At 66.7% G+C, this 19,189-nt stretch overlaps 2 protein-coding genes across 2 annotated transcripts; both read left to right on the top strand.

Annotated features, from left to right (window-relative positions):
* The first annotated feature begins 2,138 nt into the window (after positions 1-2,138).
* BRMS1 (BRMS1 transcriptional repressor and anoikis regulator) lies at positions 2,139-5,198 on the top strand. The gene is made up of 10 exons (XM_056131977.1): positions 2,139-2,269; positions 2,786-2,937; positions 3,014-3,104; positions 3,211-3,338; positions 3,439-3,518; positions 3,614-3,710; positions 3,807-3,899; positions 4,486-4,550; positions 4,851-4,890; positions 5,025-5,198. Exons 1-10 carry the CDS (start codon positions 2,196-2,198, stop codon positions 5,030-5,032), a joined length of 828 nt encoding a protein of 275 aa, XP_055987952.1. The 5' UTR covers positions 2,139-2,195; the 3' UTR covers positions 5,033-5,198.
* Positions 5,199-6,071: 873 nt separating this feature from the next.
* On the top strand, positions 6,072-10,258 carry RIN1 (Ras and Rab interactor 1). Its single transcript, XM_056131575.1, has 10 exons — positions 6,072-6,316; positions 6,395-6,596; positions 6,667-6,781; positions 6,865-6,937; positions 7,031-7,122; positions 7,254-8,000; positions 8,130-8,435; positions 8,717-8,848; positions 8,929-9,080; positions 9,782-10,258. The coding sequence occupies exons 1-10, from the start codon at positions 6,246-6,248 to the stop codon at positions 10,256-10,258; spliced, it is 2,367 nt and encodes a 788-aa protein (XP_055987550.1). The 5' UTR covers positions 6,072-6,245.
* Positions 10,259-19,189: the final 8,931 nt, after the last annotated feature.

The raw sequence follows: 19,189 nt of genomic DNA, 5'->3' as shown, positions 1-19,189 counted from the left end.
CTGCTTGGAGAGTGGTGCGGGCAGAGATAAAAGCGTTTCTCTCCCGTTTCTGAACTCTGGGTCCCTTTCCCATCTTGCACCCTTCTGTGGCCCCTGTACTACGAGTGGCGGGTCACAGATGCTATTTTTACTGGTGACCCCTTCCTTGAGTTACTCTGGAGCCCACTTGGGTGTCAGGGGATCCCTGGTTGAGAAACGCTGAACTACAAGGCAGCATCCAGAGAAGCTGGCCAAGCATCACAATTTGTTCCTGAGTTCCTGGGCCCTGAGTAGTGTCTGAAGGCCTGGCGTACAAGACTCGCAAAGTTCCAGTGATGTTTTAACAGCTCTGAGGTCGTTTTGGACCACCCCACCACCAGACACACACGCGCTGCTTCCTTACTGGTCCCTGGGTCTGCTGCAGTCTCCCACTGCTGCTGTCCCTCAAAGCCCATCGCTGTCCTGCTCTGCTGGTCTGCCTGAGCCCCAAGGCTTACCTCTCCCCGCCTGTGGCTTTCCTGGGCTTTCCCACCTCATGCTCCGTGGGGTGCAAACTGCCGTTTTTCCTGCTGCCTGTTCAGGCATGAGTGGGGTCAAAGAGAAGTTACCTGTTTAAGCATGCACTCTGCCCCCTCCCCCACTGCCTTTTTTTTTTTTTAATTTGTTTTGGGCCACACCACGCTGTGCTACCCTGGCTCAGTAGATATACTGCATGTAAGACAAATTCCTTACTCACTTTTTTTTTGTTTTTGTTTTGTTTCGGGACACAACTGGTGATGCTCAGGGGTTACTCTTGGCTCTGCGCTCGGGAATCACTCCTGGCAGTGCCTAGGGATGATATGGGATGCCGGAGATCGAACCCAGGGCTGTTGCATGCAAGGCAAGCGCCTTACCGGATGCCTTGTTTCTCCAGCCCAAGCCCCCTTTTAGCCGTTTCCAGCCATCCCATTATCCGTGTTGTTTGTTTTGGGACCGCACCAAGCAGTACTCAGGGGCCACACCTGGTAGTGCTTGGGGCCTCGTGTGGTGGCAGGATTGAACCAGTCTGGAGGGGACAAGGCAAGTGCCTTAATATCCTTTCTCCCAGCGACATCATGATCGATTTTCACTGGGTATCTTCGCAGCTGGAGCGATAGCACAGCGGGTAGGGCATTTGCCTTGCGTGCAGACAACCCGGGTTGGATTCCTCCGCCCCTCTCAGAGAGCCTGGCAAGCTACCGAGAGTATTGCGCCCACATGCATGGCAGATCCTGGCAAGCTCCCCGTGGCGTATTCGATATGCCAAAAACAATAACAACAAGTCTCACAATGGAGACATTACTGTTGCCCGCTCGAGCAAATCGATGAACAACGGGAGGACAGTGCTACGGAGCAGTGCTACCTTTGCAACTGGCATGATCTCCCTCCAGTGACCAGTTGAATCAGCTGGATTGGCACCACCTCTGCCTCTCACTGATTCTGTTTTTGGGGGAGAGGGGCCTCCCCATCTGTCCCTTTGGGTGCCCCAGGCAGCCCGTCCTGAGCCTGCTCACTCTCCACACATCCCCTGGTCCAGCGCCAGAAGAGCCTTGTGCTTCTGACCAACCTGTGTTAGGCCCAGCCCCGCCCTTCTCTGATGGGGGGGTCTTTGCATCACTCACCCAGCTCAGAAAGCCCCCCTCCCGGGCTGGAGCAATAGCACTGCGGTTAGGGTGTTTGCCTTGCACGCGGCCAACCCGGGTTCGATTCCCAGCATCCCATATGGTCCCCTGACCACCGCCAGGGGTAATTCCTGAGTGCAGAGCCAGGAGTAAACCCTGAGCATCGCTGGGTGTGACCCCCCCCCAAAAAAAAAAAGAAAGCCCCCCCCTGCAGCTCAGGGCTTCAGATCCTCAAGCAGCCAGGCCGCATGCTGAGGGCCCCCGGGTTCCCCGGGCAGTGCTCTGGATGAGATGCACGATAAAGATGCGGCCCGACCCTGAGCTGTGTCCCTGTCCTCTCTCCTGCAGGCACTCGTGAACTCCCTGACGGGTATCCGGCCGCCCCACCTGTGCCCAGCAGTGGCCATGACACCTGCCCCCTGCCCAGGGCCCGCCGCAGCTTAGACCGCTGAGCTCAGTAATGGGTGCTCCCCGCGGTCCCGCCCAAGTTCCTCCCACGCCTGGTCGAGTATGGACTTGAGCTGCGGTGGCCAAGACTAGTTCCCGGGGAGCTGCTCACCAGCGACGCCCAGACAGATGGAAACCAGTGCACTGCAGGCCACGGAGGGTGGTGGTGACGCAGACATCGAGCAGCACTTCGGTGCCTGCGGGTGAGGCATGCGGGCTGGAGGTGCCTGGGCTTGTCCGAACTTCTGGGAAGAGGGAGGCACACCCAGGCCCGGGGCCGGGGTCGTGGAGTCTGGCCCAGGGCACAGAGAGAAGATGGTGATGAGCCAGATAGGACAGTGAGGAAGGTCTTTGCTTTGCGTCCGTCTGGGGGCATTGCATATAGTCCAGAGCCTGGAATAAGCCACCAAGTATGCCCCCCTCCCCCAACCCAAAAGGAAAAAAAAAAAAGAGGGCCGAGAATGTTCCAGGTGGGAGGTGGAGTGCTTTAGAACCAGAGCGGGTGGGGTGCATCCGAGTAGCCAGGCAGGGAGCCCTTGAGCGCACCCGGCAGAAGTTTGGGCCCCTAGGTAGTGGGGTACCCACCCCTGGCCATTGCCCTTGCCTTGGCCAGTGTCCCGGGATTGGGACCCACGCCCTGCCCCGCCCCCACCCCCACCCCCGCCTTGGCCCTGGGGAGCTGCAGGCTGGGCTGAGTGAGACCCGCGCCCCCCTGCCAGAGCCCAGATGCCCGCCCAGCCGTCCAGCAAAGACCCGGAGGAGATGGAGGCCGAGGGCGACTCGGCCCCCGAGATGGCCGTGAACGGGGAGGAGGACGAGAGCGAGGACGAGCGTAGCGGCAGCGCCACGGAGTCGGAGTCGGAGAGCTCGGGTGAGCCCCCCGCCCCCGCCCTCGCGCCACCCCCGCCCCACGCCCCCGCCGCCCCCTAAACCACCCCTTCCCGCAGAGATGGACGATGAGGACTACGAGCGGCGTCGCAGCGAGTGTGTGCACGAGATGCTGCACTTGGAGAAGCAGTTCTCGGAGCTGAAGGAGAAGTGAGGGCCCGGGCGGGACGGGAGGGGGTGGAGGGGGGCCGGGAGGCGTGCAGGGCGCGGGGTGCGGGCCCGGGGACGGGTGTGACCCGGAGCCTTCCCCTCCCAGGCTGTTCAGGGAGCGGCTGAGCCAGCTGCGGGTGCGGCTGGAGGAAGTGGGCGCCGAGAGAGCCCCCGAGTACACGGAGCCCCTCGGGGGGCTGCAGCGGAGCCTCAAGATTCGCATCCAGGTGGCAGGTCCGTGGGCTGGCCTGGGGTCCCGCGCTCCCTGCCACCCCACGCCCCCCAGCCCCCAGACCCGGTGTTCAGGGCCGCCCTCCCTCCCGCCCGCCCGCAGGGATCTACAAAGGCTTCTGCCTGGACGTGATCCGGAACAAGTACGAGTGTGAGCTGCAGGGCGCCAGGCAGCATCTGGAGGTGCAGGGGGCGGGCGGGGCGCTGGGGGGGAGAGAGGGGGCTGGGACGGGGCGTGACACGCGCCCGGGCTGAACCCCGCCCCCCTGCGCCCCCAGAGCGAGAAGCTGCAGCTGTACGACGTGCTGCAGGGCGAGCTGCAGGAGCGGATCCAGCGGCTGGAGGAGGACCGCCAGGGCCTGGACCTCAGCTCGGGTGCGTGCGTGCGTGGGTGCGGCCGCCCCGGGGCGCAGGGGAGCAGGGGAGGGGGGCAGGCCCACCCCAGTTCTGACTCGGGGTCTGGGGGCGCAGAGTGGTGGGATGACAAGCTACACGCCAGAGGCCCCCCGCGCACCTGGGACTCGCTGCCGCCCAGCAAGAGGAAGAAGGCGCCGCTGGTGTCCGGTATCCTTGCACGGGGTGGGCGACCCGGGGTGGCAGGGTGGGGGGCTGGACACGCACCCCCCCCTCCCTTGCTGATGCAGACAGACCCTCTGGGAAGCATTGGAGGGTCTCCAGAAGCAGGGAGGGACAGCTGTCCCCACTCGGAGCCGCCCCCAAACCTTAGGCCACGCCCCAGCCTCGGCCTGGAGGCTCTGGGGAAGCCCCTCCCGCCCACCTCCCCCGCGACCACCCTCAACCATCACAGCCCCCAGTGCCGGCAAATAGGCCGCTGGACTTTGAATTCCCCCCTCCCGGAACCCACCGCCCCTTCCTGCGGCTACGTTCTGGGCACTGGGCGACCTGCCTGTGCCCGGGACCACGATGAGGAGGGAACCCGGGGTTCCGGCCCCCAGAGCCTGCGCCCTGCCAGTGCCAGGGAACCTTCCTTTATTCACTTAGTTTGGCCTCACCCGGCGGTGTTCTGGGTGGTTCTGGGCTCTGTGCTAGGCCACGACCCTCAGCTGCATGTGAGACGGGCGTCTGGCCCTGCACCCCTCCCACTGTCCCCCGCGTACCACCTGCCCTTGGCTTCCTTGACTGCTCTCAGGTCCCTACATCGTGTACATGCTGCAGGAAATCGACATTCTGGAGGACTGGACGGCCATCAAAAAGGTGCCCGAACCCCCACCCCCACCCCAGCCCTCGGTGCCCGGGCATCAGTGCTCGCCCTGCCAGGGTCCAGCACGCAGAGGCCATCAGCGAGACCCGGCCCCCTGCCCTGGCATGGCTGGCAGTGGGCGGGCAGGGTTGCCCCTAGCTTGTTTGGGACAGAGGGTGGGTGCGGTGGGCCTGAAACAAGTGGCCACGTCAGCCACGCCTGGGAGGGGCTCAGCAGCCCCCCACTCGGGAGTGCGTGATGGGGATACCTGCCACCCCGGCAGGCTCTCAGGGGCTCCTCTTGTCCTCATGCAGGCTAGAGCAGCCGTGTCCCCTCAGAAGAGGAAGGCCGATGGTAAGAGCCCCGGGCTGGGAGCACTCTGGCCCCAGACCAGAAGCAGAGGTGGTGGCTGCCCGGTGGCCGGACTGGGCTGAGGGGGGCTCGGCTGAGTCCCCGCTCAGCCCTCCTGTGTGACTCCTGCTCCCCAGGGCCTTGACGGAACCTCACTGGCTGGACCCAAAGTTCCTGCTGCAGAAGGTGGTTGACCGTCTCAGCAGCCTGACTCTGCAGGACAGCGGAGGTCGGGGCGACCCCGGACGGGCTGCCCACCTCCACCACCCCCAGCCTCACTGCCCCGCAGAGGGGGCTTTCTCGCAGCACCCCTGTGGACACAGGCCTGCACACATTCCCTCCACCCCCCCCCCCCAGCACCAAGCCTCATGCAGGGCCGCTCCGTGTGGGAACCGGAGGCCAGAAACTGTTGGGGGGTCTGGTGCTCGCTGGCGGGGAGTGAGATGCTGGGCACCCCAGTCCTTGCAGTGGCTCTTGTTTTCGGCCTCCCTGTCGAGGGTGTGGAATAAACCTCTCCTGGCACTCTGTACGACTCACGTGTCCCGTTTATACCATTCAGCTTTTCTGGGATCCTTGGGAAGCGAGTGCCCCTGTTCGCGGCGAGAGCCTGCGCATCTGACTTGGGGTATGGGGGGGGGGGAAGAGGGTCTCCTCCCCACCCCAGGTGCCCTGGAGTGACCGTGCCCGCGCGGTCACGTGGCCGGGGCGGCGCGCGGAGCCTGGTCGCGCGGGCACCTGCCCCAGCTTGGCAGCCCGGCGCGCGCGTGGGAGGCAGCCGGCAGCGCGTGTGCCGAGACCTCACAGCCAGACTCCCCCCGTCGAGAGTGTTAGAACCACCCCCAGAACCTCAGTTAAGCACAGGGGTTCGTTTCCATGGAGACGGGCACCCTTTCTCCATGGCAACCCGAAAGCCCAAAACCCAAGTTGGGCTCCGGCATGAGTCACGCACGCCCGGTAGGGGGCGCGCTCCCCCCGCGGCCGACCCCAGCCGCCGGCCGCGGAACCGCCGCTGACCACAGTCTGCAAGGTGTCCACGGCGGGCGCGGCCCCGCTTAACCCCTTCCCGCCGCCCCCCGCCCCGCGGGATCCGAGGGGGACCTCGCCGAAGCGCCGTGCGGAGACCGGGCCCCCAGCTGCTGCGGGGCCCTTGCCGGCCGGGGGGTCCCCGCAGGCTGAGCCCCCCGGGGATGGGCGCGGGCGCGGCCTGGACAGCGCGGGCGGACACCCAAGAGTTAACGGGCGGGGTGTGACAGGGCGACCGCCCTCAGGAAGTGTTACTCACCGCCGGGAATGCTGCCTGCCGCCTGGGGGCTGGATTCTCTTCCTGAGTCCCGGGAGGGGCCGCGCGGGCGCCCGGCATGGACAGCCCCGAGGAGCCGCCGCGCGCGGGCGCCCCGGGAGCCCCGGCCCCCGCCAGCGTCGCCGCCGAGCCCCCGCAGGGAGAAAAGTTGGCCAAGTTGGAAGGCGCGGCCCGGGCGCGGGGGTCCGCCGAGGGCCCCGCGCGCAGCCCCGTGCCCTCCCGCGGGCCCGCCCCGGACCCGCTCTACGACGTGCCCGCGGCGGGGGGCGCGGGGCCGCCCGGGGGGCCGCCGCGGCCGGGCCGCGCCGTGAGCCTCCGGGAGCGCCTCCTGCTCACGCGGCCCGTCTGGCTGCAGCTGGCGGCCAACGCGGCGGCCGCGCTGCACACGCTGCGGACCGAGCCCCCGGGGGTGAGTGGCCCCGGGGCGGGGGGCGGGGGGCGGGACCGGACACCTCCGACCGGCGCCCGCCTCCCCGCAGACCTTCCTGGTGCGGAAATCCAACACCCGCCAGTGCCAGGTGCTGTGCGTGCGGCTGCCGGAGGCCAGCGGCCCCTCCTTCGTCTCCAGCCACTACCTCCAGGAGGGCCCCCGGGGTGAGAGGGGGCGCCCGGGAGGGGCTGGGCGCGGGGTTGGGGGTGGCGGCGGGAGCCCCCGGCCATCACCGTCCCGCCTTCAGGTGTCTCCTTGGAGGGCTCCGACCTCGCGTTCCCGGACCTGGTTCAGCTCATCTGCTTCTACTGCCACAGCCGGTGAGGTGTCCCCGTGCGCGCGCGCGCGCTGGCCCCGGCCGATGCCCTCCCCGGCCGGCCCGCAGCCTGACTGTGCTCCCCCTCTGCCCTCAGGGACGTCCTCCTGCTCCCTCTGCAGCTGCCCGCGGCCATCCGCCAGGCAGCCTCCCACAAGGAGCTGGAAGCCATCTCCCATCTGGGCATTGGTGAGCGCCTGCCTGCACGACCCATTTCACAGATGGGTGAACCGAGGCAGGCGGCCACGGGGAGGGGTTGCGGGAGGCGAGGGGGGTCCCACCCAATATTCCCTGGCAAACCCCCGGTTCCTCTTCCGTAGAGTTCTGGAGCTCGGCCCTCAACACCAAGGCCCGGCCCAGCCCCAGCTCGGGCCCGCTGCTGCCGCGGCTGAAACCCCGCCCCCCGCAGGAGCTGGACCAGGGCACCGGGGCTGCCCTGTGCTTCTTCAACCCCCTCTTCCCCGGGGACCTGGGCCCCACCAAGCGGGAGAAATTCAAGAGGAGCTTCAAGGTGCGCGTGTCCACGGAGACCTCCAGCCCCCTGTCCCCGCCCGCGGTGCCCCCTCCCCCCGTGCCCTCGCCGCCGGGGACGGCCCCCCGCCCGGCGGAAAGGATGCCCCCTCGCCAGCTGCTGAGGAGGGAGAGCTCGGCGGGCTACCGGGTGCCCACCGGCAGCGGGGCCGGCCCCCAGCCCCCGCCGCTGCCGTCCCTCCAGGAAGTGGACTGCGCCTCCCCCAGCAGCTCGGAGGAGGAGGAGGCGGCGCCGGGGGGCCGGGGCAGCCCCGCCACGTCCCCTGGCCCCGCGCGCCGGCGGCCCCTGCTCAGGTCCATGAGCGCCGCCTTCTGCTCCCTGCTGGCGCCCGAGCGCCAGGTGAGCCGCGCGGCCAGCGCGCTGATGCGGGACCGCCACACGGCCGTGGGCCAGCTCGTGCAGGACCTCCTGACGCAGGTGCGCGCCCGCCCCGAGCCCTGCGAGCTGCAGGGGGTGCGGGAGGCGCTGAACCGCGCCCGGGCCATGCTGAGCGCCGAGCTGGGCCCCGAGAAGCTGCTGCCCCCGGAGAGGCTGGGTGAGCGCCCGCCCCTGCCCGGGACCTGCCCTCGCGCCCCTCCTGGCGCTCCGCAAACCCCCCTCCAGTGAGTTCCAGCCCCTCACCAGGCTCCCTCTTCTGCGCCCGCGCCCCTTCCCTCCCCCGCAGAGCGCGTCCTGGAGAAGACCCTGCACCGCTCCGTGCTCAAGCCCCTCCGGCCCATCCTGGCCGCCCGCCTGCGGCGCCGGCTTTCTGCCGACGGTTCCCTGGGCCGCCTGGTTGAAGGCCTCCGCCTGGCTCGGACCCAGGGCCCGGCCGCCTTCGGGTCCCACCTGAGCCTGCCCTCCCCGGTGGAGGTGGAGCAGGTGCGCCAGAAGCTCCTGCAGCTGCTCGGTGCCTACTCGCCCGGCGCCCAGATCAAGTGGTTCCTGCAGGCCTGCAAGCTGCTCTACTCGGCCCTGAGGACCCAGGCGGGTAGGCCCCTCCCACCACCCCCACTGCCCAGCCAGGGCAGACGCTGCCCTCCAGGAGATCCCCCAGACCGACCAGGGGCAGCAGGGGCCAGGGAGTGCGGGGAAAGATAGAGCCGCACCACCCCATCTCACAGATGGTGCAGCTGAGGCCCAAAGGGCAGGGCAGGGCAGGGCAGGGCAGGGCAGGTCCGCGCCCGGGTCCCTAGAGACCGCGCTGCCCGCCTCCGGCCAGGCCCGGGAGGCCCGGGGTCCCGCGTCTGAGTCCCCAGGCCCTCCGTGCAGGCGAGGGCGCGGGCGCCGACGAGTTCCTGCCGCTGCTGAGCCTGGTGCTGGCGCAGTGCGACCTGCCCGAGCTGCTGCTGGAGGCGCAGTACATGGCCGAGCTGCTGGAACCCGCGCTGCTCACGGGCGAGGGTAGGGCCGGGCGCGCCCGCGGGCGGGCCGGGGGGCGGGGCCGCCGCCGGGGCCGCGCCTCACTGACCGCTGCGTCCCAGGCGGCTACTACCTGACCAGCCTGTCGGCCAGCCTGGCCCTGCTGAGCGGCCTGGACCCCGCGCTCCGCCAGCCCCTGAGCCCCTCGCAGGAGCTGCAGCGCGCGCTCCACCTCTGGGAACAGCGCCGCCTACCGGCCGCCCACAGCTGCCAGGTACGGCCCCGCCCCGGGGAGGGGGGGTGTGTGTGAGGCGGTGGGACTCCTCCCCGCAGTGCTCCGAGACCTCAGGGTGCTGGGGGTGGAACCTGCGCCTCCCTCCGGCCGTCGGAGCAACTCCCCGGGGCCCACTGTCCCCTCTTCTTCCTAGGGAGATCCAGAGTCCCCATTTTATAGGCGAGACAGAGTCCTGGCTTTAGCCCCCGCTACCTTCCCCTCTGCTGTCCTCACAGCTGGACCCCCCCAGCCTGCCCCTCTCTTCATTGTCTGTCCACTCAGGGACTCTTTGTGGCCATCAGATTCAAATCCTGGCGCTGCCACTTCCGGGTGGAGAGGGGGAGGGGTACCACAGCCGGTCTGGTCACTTCCCTGGGCCTAAGTTTTCTCTTCTGTAAGATGGATTAGTAGCAAATCCCCCCTGGGTGTGGGTGAGAATGCAACACGTGGAAGTCACAGAGAAATCTCGCAGTGACCTGAGAGACCAGGAGCCTCTGGTCAAGGACCCTTCCAGGCCCGTTGGCCACACATTGGCCCTTCCTAGGGCGGCTATCGGAAAAGTTTCTGCAATGGCTTCTCCCGCTGAAGGGGCTCACACCTCACGCCTGACCCCTGCCCGCCTGTGTCTCCAGCCTGGACCCCCCCACCCCATCCCACCCCACCCCCACCCCTGCTGAGCTCTGCCTCCTCCTTCCGCCCAGCACCTCCTCCGAGTTGCCTACCAGGACCCGGGCAGCGGCTGTACCTCCAAGACCCTGGCCGTGGCCCCCGGCTCTTCCGTTGCTGCCCTGACCCAGCTCTGCGCCACTAAGTTCCGGATCACCCAGCCGGACGCTTTCGGCCTCTTTCTGTACAAGGAGCAGGGCTACCACCGCCTGGCCCCGGGCACCCCGGCCCACACGCTGCCAACCACCGGCTATCTCGTCTACCGCCGAGCAGAGCGCCTCGATGCCCCACAGGCCAGGGCCGCGGCAGAGGGGGGCTGTGGGGAGCCCCCGAGGGGGCGTAAGGAGGAGGAGGAAGAAGGGGATCCGGGCGAGATGGTCCCAGAGATCCAAGCCAGCCCTGCGGTCAGCAATGAACAGACTGAAGACAGGGGTGGGGGAGGCGAGGGCCAGAGCTGGGGTGTGGCTGCCCCGCCTGGGGGCGCAGAGGTAGAGGGGAGCCCTGGAGAGTAGCAGGGAGTGGCCGGAGTGTGACCAAGGCCCAGGTCAGTGTCCTCAGGGAAAGGCCCTTCGCATTCCATGGCCCCCCATGACCCAGGCTGCAGCCCCCAGATCCACACCCACTGCCCTTGTCCACTCTGCTGTCACCAGTTGGGGACCACCTCTAGGGGAGGAAATAAAGGGGGGGTGGGGTCAGAGGTCCCCAATCCAAGTGCTCAAGGCTCCTGGCCACTTGTCCTTCTCCCTGGGTCTGGTTGGGCAGTCAGCCATGGCGAATGCCACATCTGGCTTGGGGGAGCCCCATCTCTGCTCCCTGTGCCCCTTCATATGTCCCCAGGGGGCCACAACCCAGGGCAGGCCCTCCAGGCCAGGGCCTTCACAGCTCTGAAAGGTTTGACCTGCTTCTGGGGTGTCAGGAGAATTTGGGGGGACAGGGGCACAGGCCCCATCAACACCAGCCCCCCTGAAGAGCAGCAGCGCCTGCCTCGATGGGCCCCAGTGAGATGGGTTCAGCCCCCCCCTTCCCAGGGGTTCTCAGTATTGCTGCTAAGCTGACCTCAGGCGGGGGACAGGGAGGGAAAAAGGGGTCCATCAGCCACACCCCACGCGGCTGGCTTCCCTGCTATCCATGGGTGATGTCCAGGAGTATCTGTGATGGGCAGTGCTCCCGACACTCCAAGGGGCCCCAGGAAGTGGACAGGGACCATGTCAGAGAGCAGACGGCATGTCTGGGCACCCACTGGATCCCCTTCCCCAAACCCAGGCCCTGACCCCAGATGCCCTCTCTCGGAGGACACCAATAAATAAACGTATCCACAAGGGCCGGTAGCCTCCACGGGTGGGGTGGGGGCGTCCAAGCTGGGAGCAAATCTGAGCCGAGGAAATGCCGATCACCACCACGAGGGGGCGCGCGGGGCACAGAAAGGCGCTTCGCTGGGGGCGGGGCGGCGCCGGTCGCTGCAGGTGGGTCGCCGGGTAAGCTGGGGACCAGGCGGAGTCCCCTCCGCTGCCCTGGCGTCAGAGCCTGAGCTTCGCCGACTTCTCAGGGGCCGCCCCCTGAAGGAGACCCTCCCTCCGACGCTGAGTTCCCGTTGCTCCCGCTGGGATGCTGCCCACCCCAGTGCCGTCCATGGGGCTTAATAAATATTGTCCATCATTGGGGCCGGTCACCTGAACGGCGAGCAGCCAGGGGGAGGGGGAGCCGGTCGCTCGTGGAAGGCTGGATCCTGGGGCCGAAACGGATGTTTCAAGTTCCAGTCCCCGAGGAGGGACCTGGAGGGCCACTGGGTCGGCTCAGGCTTAGTTCCTGCTACATCCCAGCGAGACCAGACCCAGCCTGAGCCTTCCGGTCCTGACACAGGCTTGGGGCTGTGATCAGGGCAATCCCGGACCAGCCTCGTTACCCCATTCTTACAGACGAGGAAACTGAGGCTTGTTCAAGGAAAGTGTCTGATTGGGGGCCACAGCCAGCAGGGGCTACTCCCCGGTCTGTGCTCCGGGTCACTCCCAGCAGTGCTCAGGGGAACAAACTCTAGAAGCAAAGCAGCGGTTCAGCCCTTTGAGCTCTGAGCCAGAATGTGGCTTATTACGGGGCAGAATCTCAGCTGCCAGGTTCTGCAGAGCTCGGGCAGACCCCGCCCACGGGCGTGGCTCCACATCTGTCCAGCGATGCACTGCGAGTGTATGCGAAGGGGATTGTGAAACACCCTCCCATCCCCACCCCAACCAGAGAGAAACCCAAGTGTCACCTCAGAATGACAGCCCCCGACTGTGCATCCTGCAGCCCTCACCCCCGCTGAGCGTTGAAGTGTCCCGGCTGCCGAGAGGCAAGGCTGGAACCTGACGTGAGCGCTTGGAAATGTCGCACTCATCACCCTCGTGCTGTGCGGGGGGTTGGATCGCTGTCAGCCTCGCTAGATGGCGAGAGTCAGAGCTTGGCCTCCTTCCCGGCTAATCCTCGGCCCAGAACAATGCCTGGCTGGGAGCTGGCACTCGGGAACAGACACGAAATGATGGATTCTGAGGACCCCCAGCCTAACCCCCGCATGCATGCCCGCCCATGCGCGCTCTCCACTACCGCCACCAGGGGGCGCACGTGCCATTCCCAGTCACAGGCAGGGGTCCCCACTCAGGACCGGGCCACTCAGTGGACCCCCCACTCGGCCTGGTGCCAGGAGAAAAGCAAATTCTCAGGGGATCCTGGGACCATGCTGTGAACAAGACTAGAGGAAGGGGCCACCTTTGCCTACAGGCCAAGCCAGGTCAGAAGACCGGTCTGTGGGTCCAGCAAGGGGAATCCCCAGAGGAAAGTGACCCTGAGATCCAGAATGATGCCCTGACTCCCTCAGACTGTGCCACTTCGCCTGCCACGCTCCTGCATGGGAACACAGGGCTCCCAGCCTTAACCGGAACACCCCAGTGTCCAGATCACCACGACCCTGTCAGTCATTCACGCCCTGGGGTGGCCCAAGAGATGCATCTGGGCTCTGCTCGGAGCCACGCCCTCACCCCACCCCCACATCTGCAAAAAAGAGACACGGACACTGGCACTTATCTCTCCATCTGCAAACTCAGAAATGGGGACGTGGCGCCTGAGCGATAGTACAGTGGGGAGGGCATGCGCTTTGCACGCAGCTGACCCGGGTTCAATCCCCGACATCCCATATGGCCCCCGGAGCACCGCCAGGAGTGATTCCTGAGTGCAGAGCCAGGAGGAACCCTTGAGCATCACCGGGTGTGACCCAAAAAGCCAAAAAAGAAAAGAAAGAAAGCAACGTGGACACACTCCCTGTCACGGAAACACACATGTTCAGACACACTGGCCCACAGAGAAACACAGACAATATTCACATGAACACACAGCAACATACTCCACATACAGACACACACGCACACATTCACACAGCAGAGACTGACCAAGCTGAGCCTGTGACAGACTGTGACAGCCCCACCCCCACCTGGTGTCCCCTCATGGAGGCAGGCAGTGCGGCTGCATGCTCAGACAGACCCACGGACACACAGATTTCCCATGTATGAAGGCTCCAGCCCTGCTACGTTCCTGCACCCGCATGGACCCCAGTGGGGGCTCAGAGCACCCAGGAGACCCCCGAGGGCGGGGCAGCGGCGGCAGCACTGGGCGGGGCGGCCTGAGCTCATCAGATTCCAGCCGCGGTGATTCATGGCGCGGCCCGGGGTGGACCTGGGGGCACTGGCCCAGGAACTGTGGCTTTGGGGTCCAGAATGGGCTTCTGGCGAGTCTTGGGTTCAGAGCAAGCTTGCAATCCGGTCAGAGGCACCCTATGGGTGTGCCCCCCCCAAAGAGTCTGGGGATGGCCTGACCCCAGGAGGGGCTGAGGGCAGCACTGAGCCCCAGGATGAGACAATCGGCCCCTCCCACCCTCTGGCCTCGCCCGGGCCCCTGACCCCCGCCCAGCTCCAGCAGCTGGCTGTCTTTAGCAGGGGACAGGCCAAGGCTGGGGGCAGGGATGGAAAGGGGGGCTCCAGGCCATCTCAAGCCCATGGGCACGGCGCGGGGGCAACATCCCGGGCCCAGAGAGCCTGCAAGATCCCTCAACCCGTGGGGACAGTCCCCCAACCCCTGCCAGCAGTGATCACAACACCAGCAGCGTCCTCCAGTGCCCTGCTGCTGTTCCAGGCCGGCCCGGGACAGGCAGAAAGGGCTGGCCCCTCCTCAGAGCTCGTCACCCAAACTGTCCCTCTGCCCTGCGTGAGGGGTCAGGAGGCCCTGGGGGAGGCGCCTGAGCCCAGAGGGGCCTCAGCTCCCCTCTGCCTGGCCCTGGTTCCCCCCAGCCCCCGCCTGGGCTTTGAAGTTCTAACATAAATATCCCATCTCCCGTCTGCCCGGTTCCCTCCGCCTGCCTGGTCTCAGCCCCCAGACCTGGCTCCCACCCCAGCCAGCCCCGCGGGAGAGGGGGGCCTCCAGGACCAGGGAAGGTGGGCGGACGCCATCCAGGAGCCAGTCCCAACTCAGGGGAGAGGCTGGAGACCCAGGACAAGGACTGAGACCCCCCACGCCCCAGCAAGGTGGTGCGGAGGGAGGTGTCCTGGGAGAGGCCCTTGGGCACAGACAGCAAGGGGCAGAAAGGAAGGTGCTGGGTGGGGGGTGGGAATGTTCAGAGGGGTGGGGAGGGAGGCCCTGGAGAAATCTCCCTGATAGATGCAGGGAGGCTGACCATCCTGGAATGGGGGATGACAGCACAGAGGTCCTCCAGGCTGGGATGGGGGACACCCAGGAGACGCTTCCCACGCCCCCCCCCCCCAAATGTGAGACTTTGCTCTCAGACACCAGGATTTCCCTAACCAGGCCTGGGCTGGCCTCCTGGGGGCCTCTCTGAGACTGGGCAGCTCCGGCAGCAAAACCCCCAGCCAGGTCAGGGGTCCCCTTGGCTAGGCCAGGTCCCCGCACGCCTGTGTGGCTGGAGGCCATGGCTCCTTCTGTCCACGCACCCTTCCGGCTCTCACACGGGCTCCGAGCCACGTTTCCCGGCCAGATGTGGCCAGATGTTGAGGTCCAGCGTCTGCCAGGAGAGGGACTGAGATTCCAGCTGCGCCCAGGTTGGACAATTTGGGGGCAGCTGCAGACACAGGTGTGGACCCGGCGGGGACACACGCCACCCAGCTGTGCACGCATGAACACGGGGCACGGGCGCAGGACACACGCGCGCGCGCGCGCGCGCGCTCGCACAGGGCACGCATGCGCCTCCCCGAACACAGAACCCGCCTCGCCCCCACAGGCCCGTGGCTACAGCTGTCAGAACCCTCTACCCCAGAAGGCACGTCCTCAGGCCACGCCCCACAGGCCACGCCCACTGTGACCACGCCCCCTCGGGCCACGCCCACCCACCGCGCGGTTCCCAGCAACACCTCCCTTCCCTGGGGATCCCCCAGCCAGAACACTGGGGTGGGGCAGCCAGCCGCCTGCCCCCCACCTCCCCTCCTGCCTGGTGCTCCCTCCTCCCTCCCACGGCCCTTTCTCTCGGACAGCCTGTCCCAGCCCCAGTGGGTGGTTTGAGTTGGGAAACGGAGGGCTGGGGAGGGACCCGACGGAAAGGCGCTGATTCGCATGCAGAGCAATGTGCTGGCTCAGCGGCCTCCGGGCCAAGCTCCTGAGAGCGCCCCCCAATCACACTCGCCCCCCCAAGCCCCCCCTCGCGTCCTGGCCGCTCCACTGGGCCCTCTCTGGGCCAGCCCCCTGCCACGGCCTTCACTGGTAGCCCACTGGCCACCCGCCCCCTGCCCTGTTTAGCGAGCACCCCGCACCCCGTGAGGATGTAGGAGCCCCCTTAGTGCCCCAAGCCCAGGTGACATGATGGGTCCCCGCCCCCACCCCTGCCTGGGAGCCGGTCTTGGGCCCCCACAGAGGAAACAAGATGGCTGGCGGGTGGGAGAGGGGGAGCCTTGAACAAGGGCGCAGGCCTGGGGTCACCCACGGCCAGTGGGGTTCAGCCTGTCCAGCTCCTGAGCTGGTCTTGCACGGACCTTTCGTGCCAGGTTCTGTGCACGCCAGCCGTCATGGAGCGGCCCCCTGCTCCCGACACCATCTGCAGCCAGCCGAGCTTCTACATCTCACCCATCCTGAGTCACTGTCCCTCCACCCGTTCATTCCTACATCCATCCGTCTACTTGCCCACCCCCCCATCCAAGTACCCATCCATGCAGCTCCTAACACCTGCCTGCCCCTGCACACACCCTCCTTCCCCTGCGTCCACCCGCCTGCCTGTCCCCATGTCCACCTCCCTTCCCCTCTGTCCACCACCTGTCCCTGCAGCCACCACCTGATCCCGTGTCCACCCGCCCGTCTTCATCCCCCCACACATCTATCTGCCATCCATGCACCCGTCCCTTCTACCCATCAATCCACTAGTCCCTTCTACCCATCAATCCATCATCCTTCAAGCTTCTGGGGGCTGTCAGCATCTTCTCTGTGCTCTGGGGGAAGCAAGGCACGGACAGTTAGCAAGAGAAGACCATTACCAGGCCCCCTCTCTGCGCTTGCCCCACACTGGCTGTGTCTCAAACCAGGCGGCCCCATGTCCGTTAGTCCACCTGGCAGGGGAAAGTGGGCAGGCCGGTGCCCGGCTCTCGTGCACTCCCAAGTCTTCTCTTGCAGACTTGTGGGGTCTCTCCCAACCCCGAACCCCTGCTGCCTGCCGTGGCTCAGCCTTCACTCCACAGGCCAGTGAGTACTCTCACTTTTTCCATCTGGAATTTGGCCTTTGACCCTTTTCTGTGCTCAGCCCCCCACCCCCACCCTGTGGAGGGATCGACCGCCCACTCACCCACAGGCCTGGGCCTCCCGCCTCATCACTGGCCCTTGCCGTGGGGATCCTGCCACACCCTTGGACCAGGATCCAGGCCCGGCCCTGGGGGCCTCCCCCAGCCAGCCCAACCCCGCTGCCCGCCCTCCCCCTGCCAGCTCCCTCCCCACTCCCAGCCCGCCTGATTGCAACAACCTCCAAACTGGTCCTTTGGCCTCCAGGCCGCCTCGGGACTGACCCCTGATCCTGGCGGCCTGCAGCATGGCTCCATCTCGAGGCTCTTTCCAGCCCTGCTTCCTCGTGCCCTTTCCAGGCCCTCACTCCACCCGCAGCCCCTGCTCTAGGCCTCGCCTTTTCTCTCCTGGCCCTCTGCCACCTCCCAGCTTGAAGTCTCCGGGCACTGGTGCCCAAAGGGAGCAGAGAGAAGGGCCGGGCCTTGGGTCCCTTCTTTGCGGGTAGGGCTTCCTGGCACTGCCGGAGCTCTCAGGGCTACACCTGGGGTGAACTCAGGCCTGCAGCCCAGCCCTGGCCGGCCGGGTTCTCCCCCCAGTGCCACTCCTGCCTCTCCACAGGAAGGCTGGTGCCAGTGACCTCCCGCACCAGGGGACTGACTTCTGGGCTGGCAGTGGGTGTGACGCCAGGCTGAGTGCCAGCTTCTTCCTGCATTAAGTTATGAGCTGTGTCTGTCCTTCCTTCCTTCCTTCCTTCCTTCCTTCCTTCCTTCCTTCCTTCCTTCCTTCTTCCCATCTTCCCTTCCTTCCTTCTTTCCTTCCTTCCTTCCTTCCTCCCTTCCTTTAATCCTCCCTTCTTTCCATCTTCCCTTCTTCCCTTCCTTCCTTGTTGGCTTTTTGGGTGACACCCAGCAATGCTCCGCGGTTACTCCTGGTTACTCAGGGAACTGCTCTGAGTGCCCAGGGGACCATATGGGTCAACCTGGCTGGGCCGTGTGCAAGGCAAATGCCCTCCCCACTATGCTCTTGCGGCAGCCGAGTACAAACCTCAGAGATGCAGCGGACAAGGTAGAGCAGAGACCTACTGTCCCCAGGGTTGGGGGCGGGGTGCGGGCAACGCATGCGACTTCTGGCAATGGCAGACTTTCCCTGGCGCACTACTGGGACCCAGCCGAGGCCAGGGGTACCACAAAACATCTTAGGGTGCACAGCACCCCCACAGAGATAGTCACCCAGCCCTGGTATCAGGGATGTCCCAAACCCCTGGCTTCCCTGGAGATTCCGGCCCACATTAAACACGGAATATGTCAGACAGCCCCGCTCACGCTCACGCAAGAGAAAATGGGGCCAGGAGCCCCACGCGCCGGGAGGGAGGCGGCTGGGGACCGGATGTGCACCCTGACATCTGAAGGAAGGACAGTGTGGCAGGAAGAGCTGATGTAGCACAGCAAGGCCAGGGATGGGGGGGGGGGGGCAGGTCACTGAGGGCGGGGCGGCGTGTGGCCTCTGGGTGTCTGTTCCCTGTTCCCGTTTCCATGGTGCCGGGGAAGTGACTGGGGGGCTCTGAGCGGGAGTGTCTGGGTCGGATGCAGAAGGATCTGGGAGAGGCGGCCAGCCTGGAGGAGGTGACGAGGTCCCCAGAGGGGGAAGGCCCAGGAAGGGGGGCGTGAGACCAGCTCGCTGCCAACAGGGATTCCCAGCGAGCGGCCAGGACGTCGGTGTGGGAGAAAGAGGCGGCGGCTGATCTCAGGCCGGGCTGACCGCTCCTGCAGGGCTGCTTGCCTTCCCCCTGCTGCGTGAGACAACCACCGTCCTACATCCGCACTCCCAGGGCTCCCTGCAGCCCGCCCCGGGAGCCCCCCTTTTCAGGGACCCCAAAGTGAGCCTCAGAGAGGTTCAGTGGCCTCCGACAGCCACACTGCGGGGCGGCGGGGCGATGCTTCCCCGCAGCGGGTGCGCAAGGGTTAAGCCGCCGCGCCCCCCCCCCCCACCGTCCTGGGACACGGGCCCCTGCTCAGCCTCCAGAGGCCTCCAGGAGGGGAGGCGGCGGGCCCGTGACGCCTGTGTCACAGACACACACGTCTGCCCATACAAGGGCTCCCCCAGCCCCCTCGGGGCCACAGCACCCTGAGCCGGGCCAGGCGCCCCTCCCCCTGCCCAGAGAAGCATTTCCTGTTTGGGGGCCGCGGCTCCGCGCCCCAGCAAGCCCAGGTTCCCAGGGCTGGAGCCAGCGGAGGTGAAGGCAGGGCAGACCCCTCCCCCCCACCCGCCCTCACCCCCGGGTTGGTGGCGCCGCAGCGGGAAGGGACTGCGGGAGGTCGCCGGGCCTGGGAACGAGGCGGGCAGGGCTGCGCCAGGTCTCAAGGTGGTCCCACGGCGGGGGCACTGGGCGAGCGAGCGCCCTCGGGGGAGACCGGGCACGGCGGGCCGGGGGTGGGGGTAGGGGGCGGGTGCGCGCGGGCCTGGGCCCACCGAGACGGGGTGCCCGCGTGGAAGCAGGGGCAGCGTGGGGAGGGGGCCCGCACACGTGTGTGCCATGACTCAGAGCACATTTCCACATGCATGACGAACTCTTGGGCCACGAGGCGGGTCCCGGAGGGCGAGGCCGGGCCGGGTCCAGAACCCTGACCTCGCCCAGCTGCCGGCAGGACGGAGGAGCCCCCGGACGGCGCGGCGCGGGGCCGGCCCAGCCCCCTCCGGTAGGCGGGGCCCCC

Source organism: Sorex fumeus, unplaced genomic scaffold (assembly GCF_029834395.1).
Source record: "Sorex fumeus unplaced genomic scaffold, SorFum_2.1 ptg000093l, whole genome shotgun sequence".
NCBI lineage: Eukaryota > Metazoa > Chordata > Mammalia > Eulipotyphla > Soricidae > Sorex > Sorex fumeus.
Note: the sequence above shows the minus strand (reverse complement) of the source record. Positions and strands in the feature narration are given on the sequence as shown.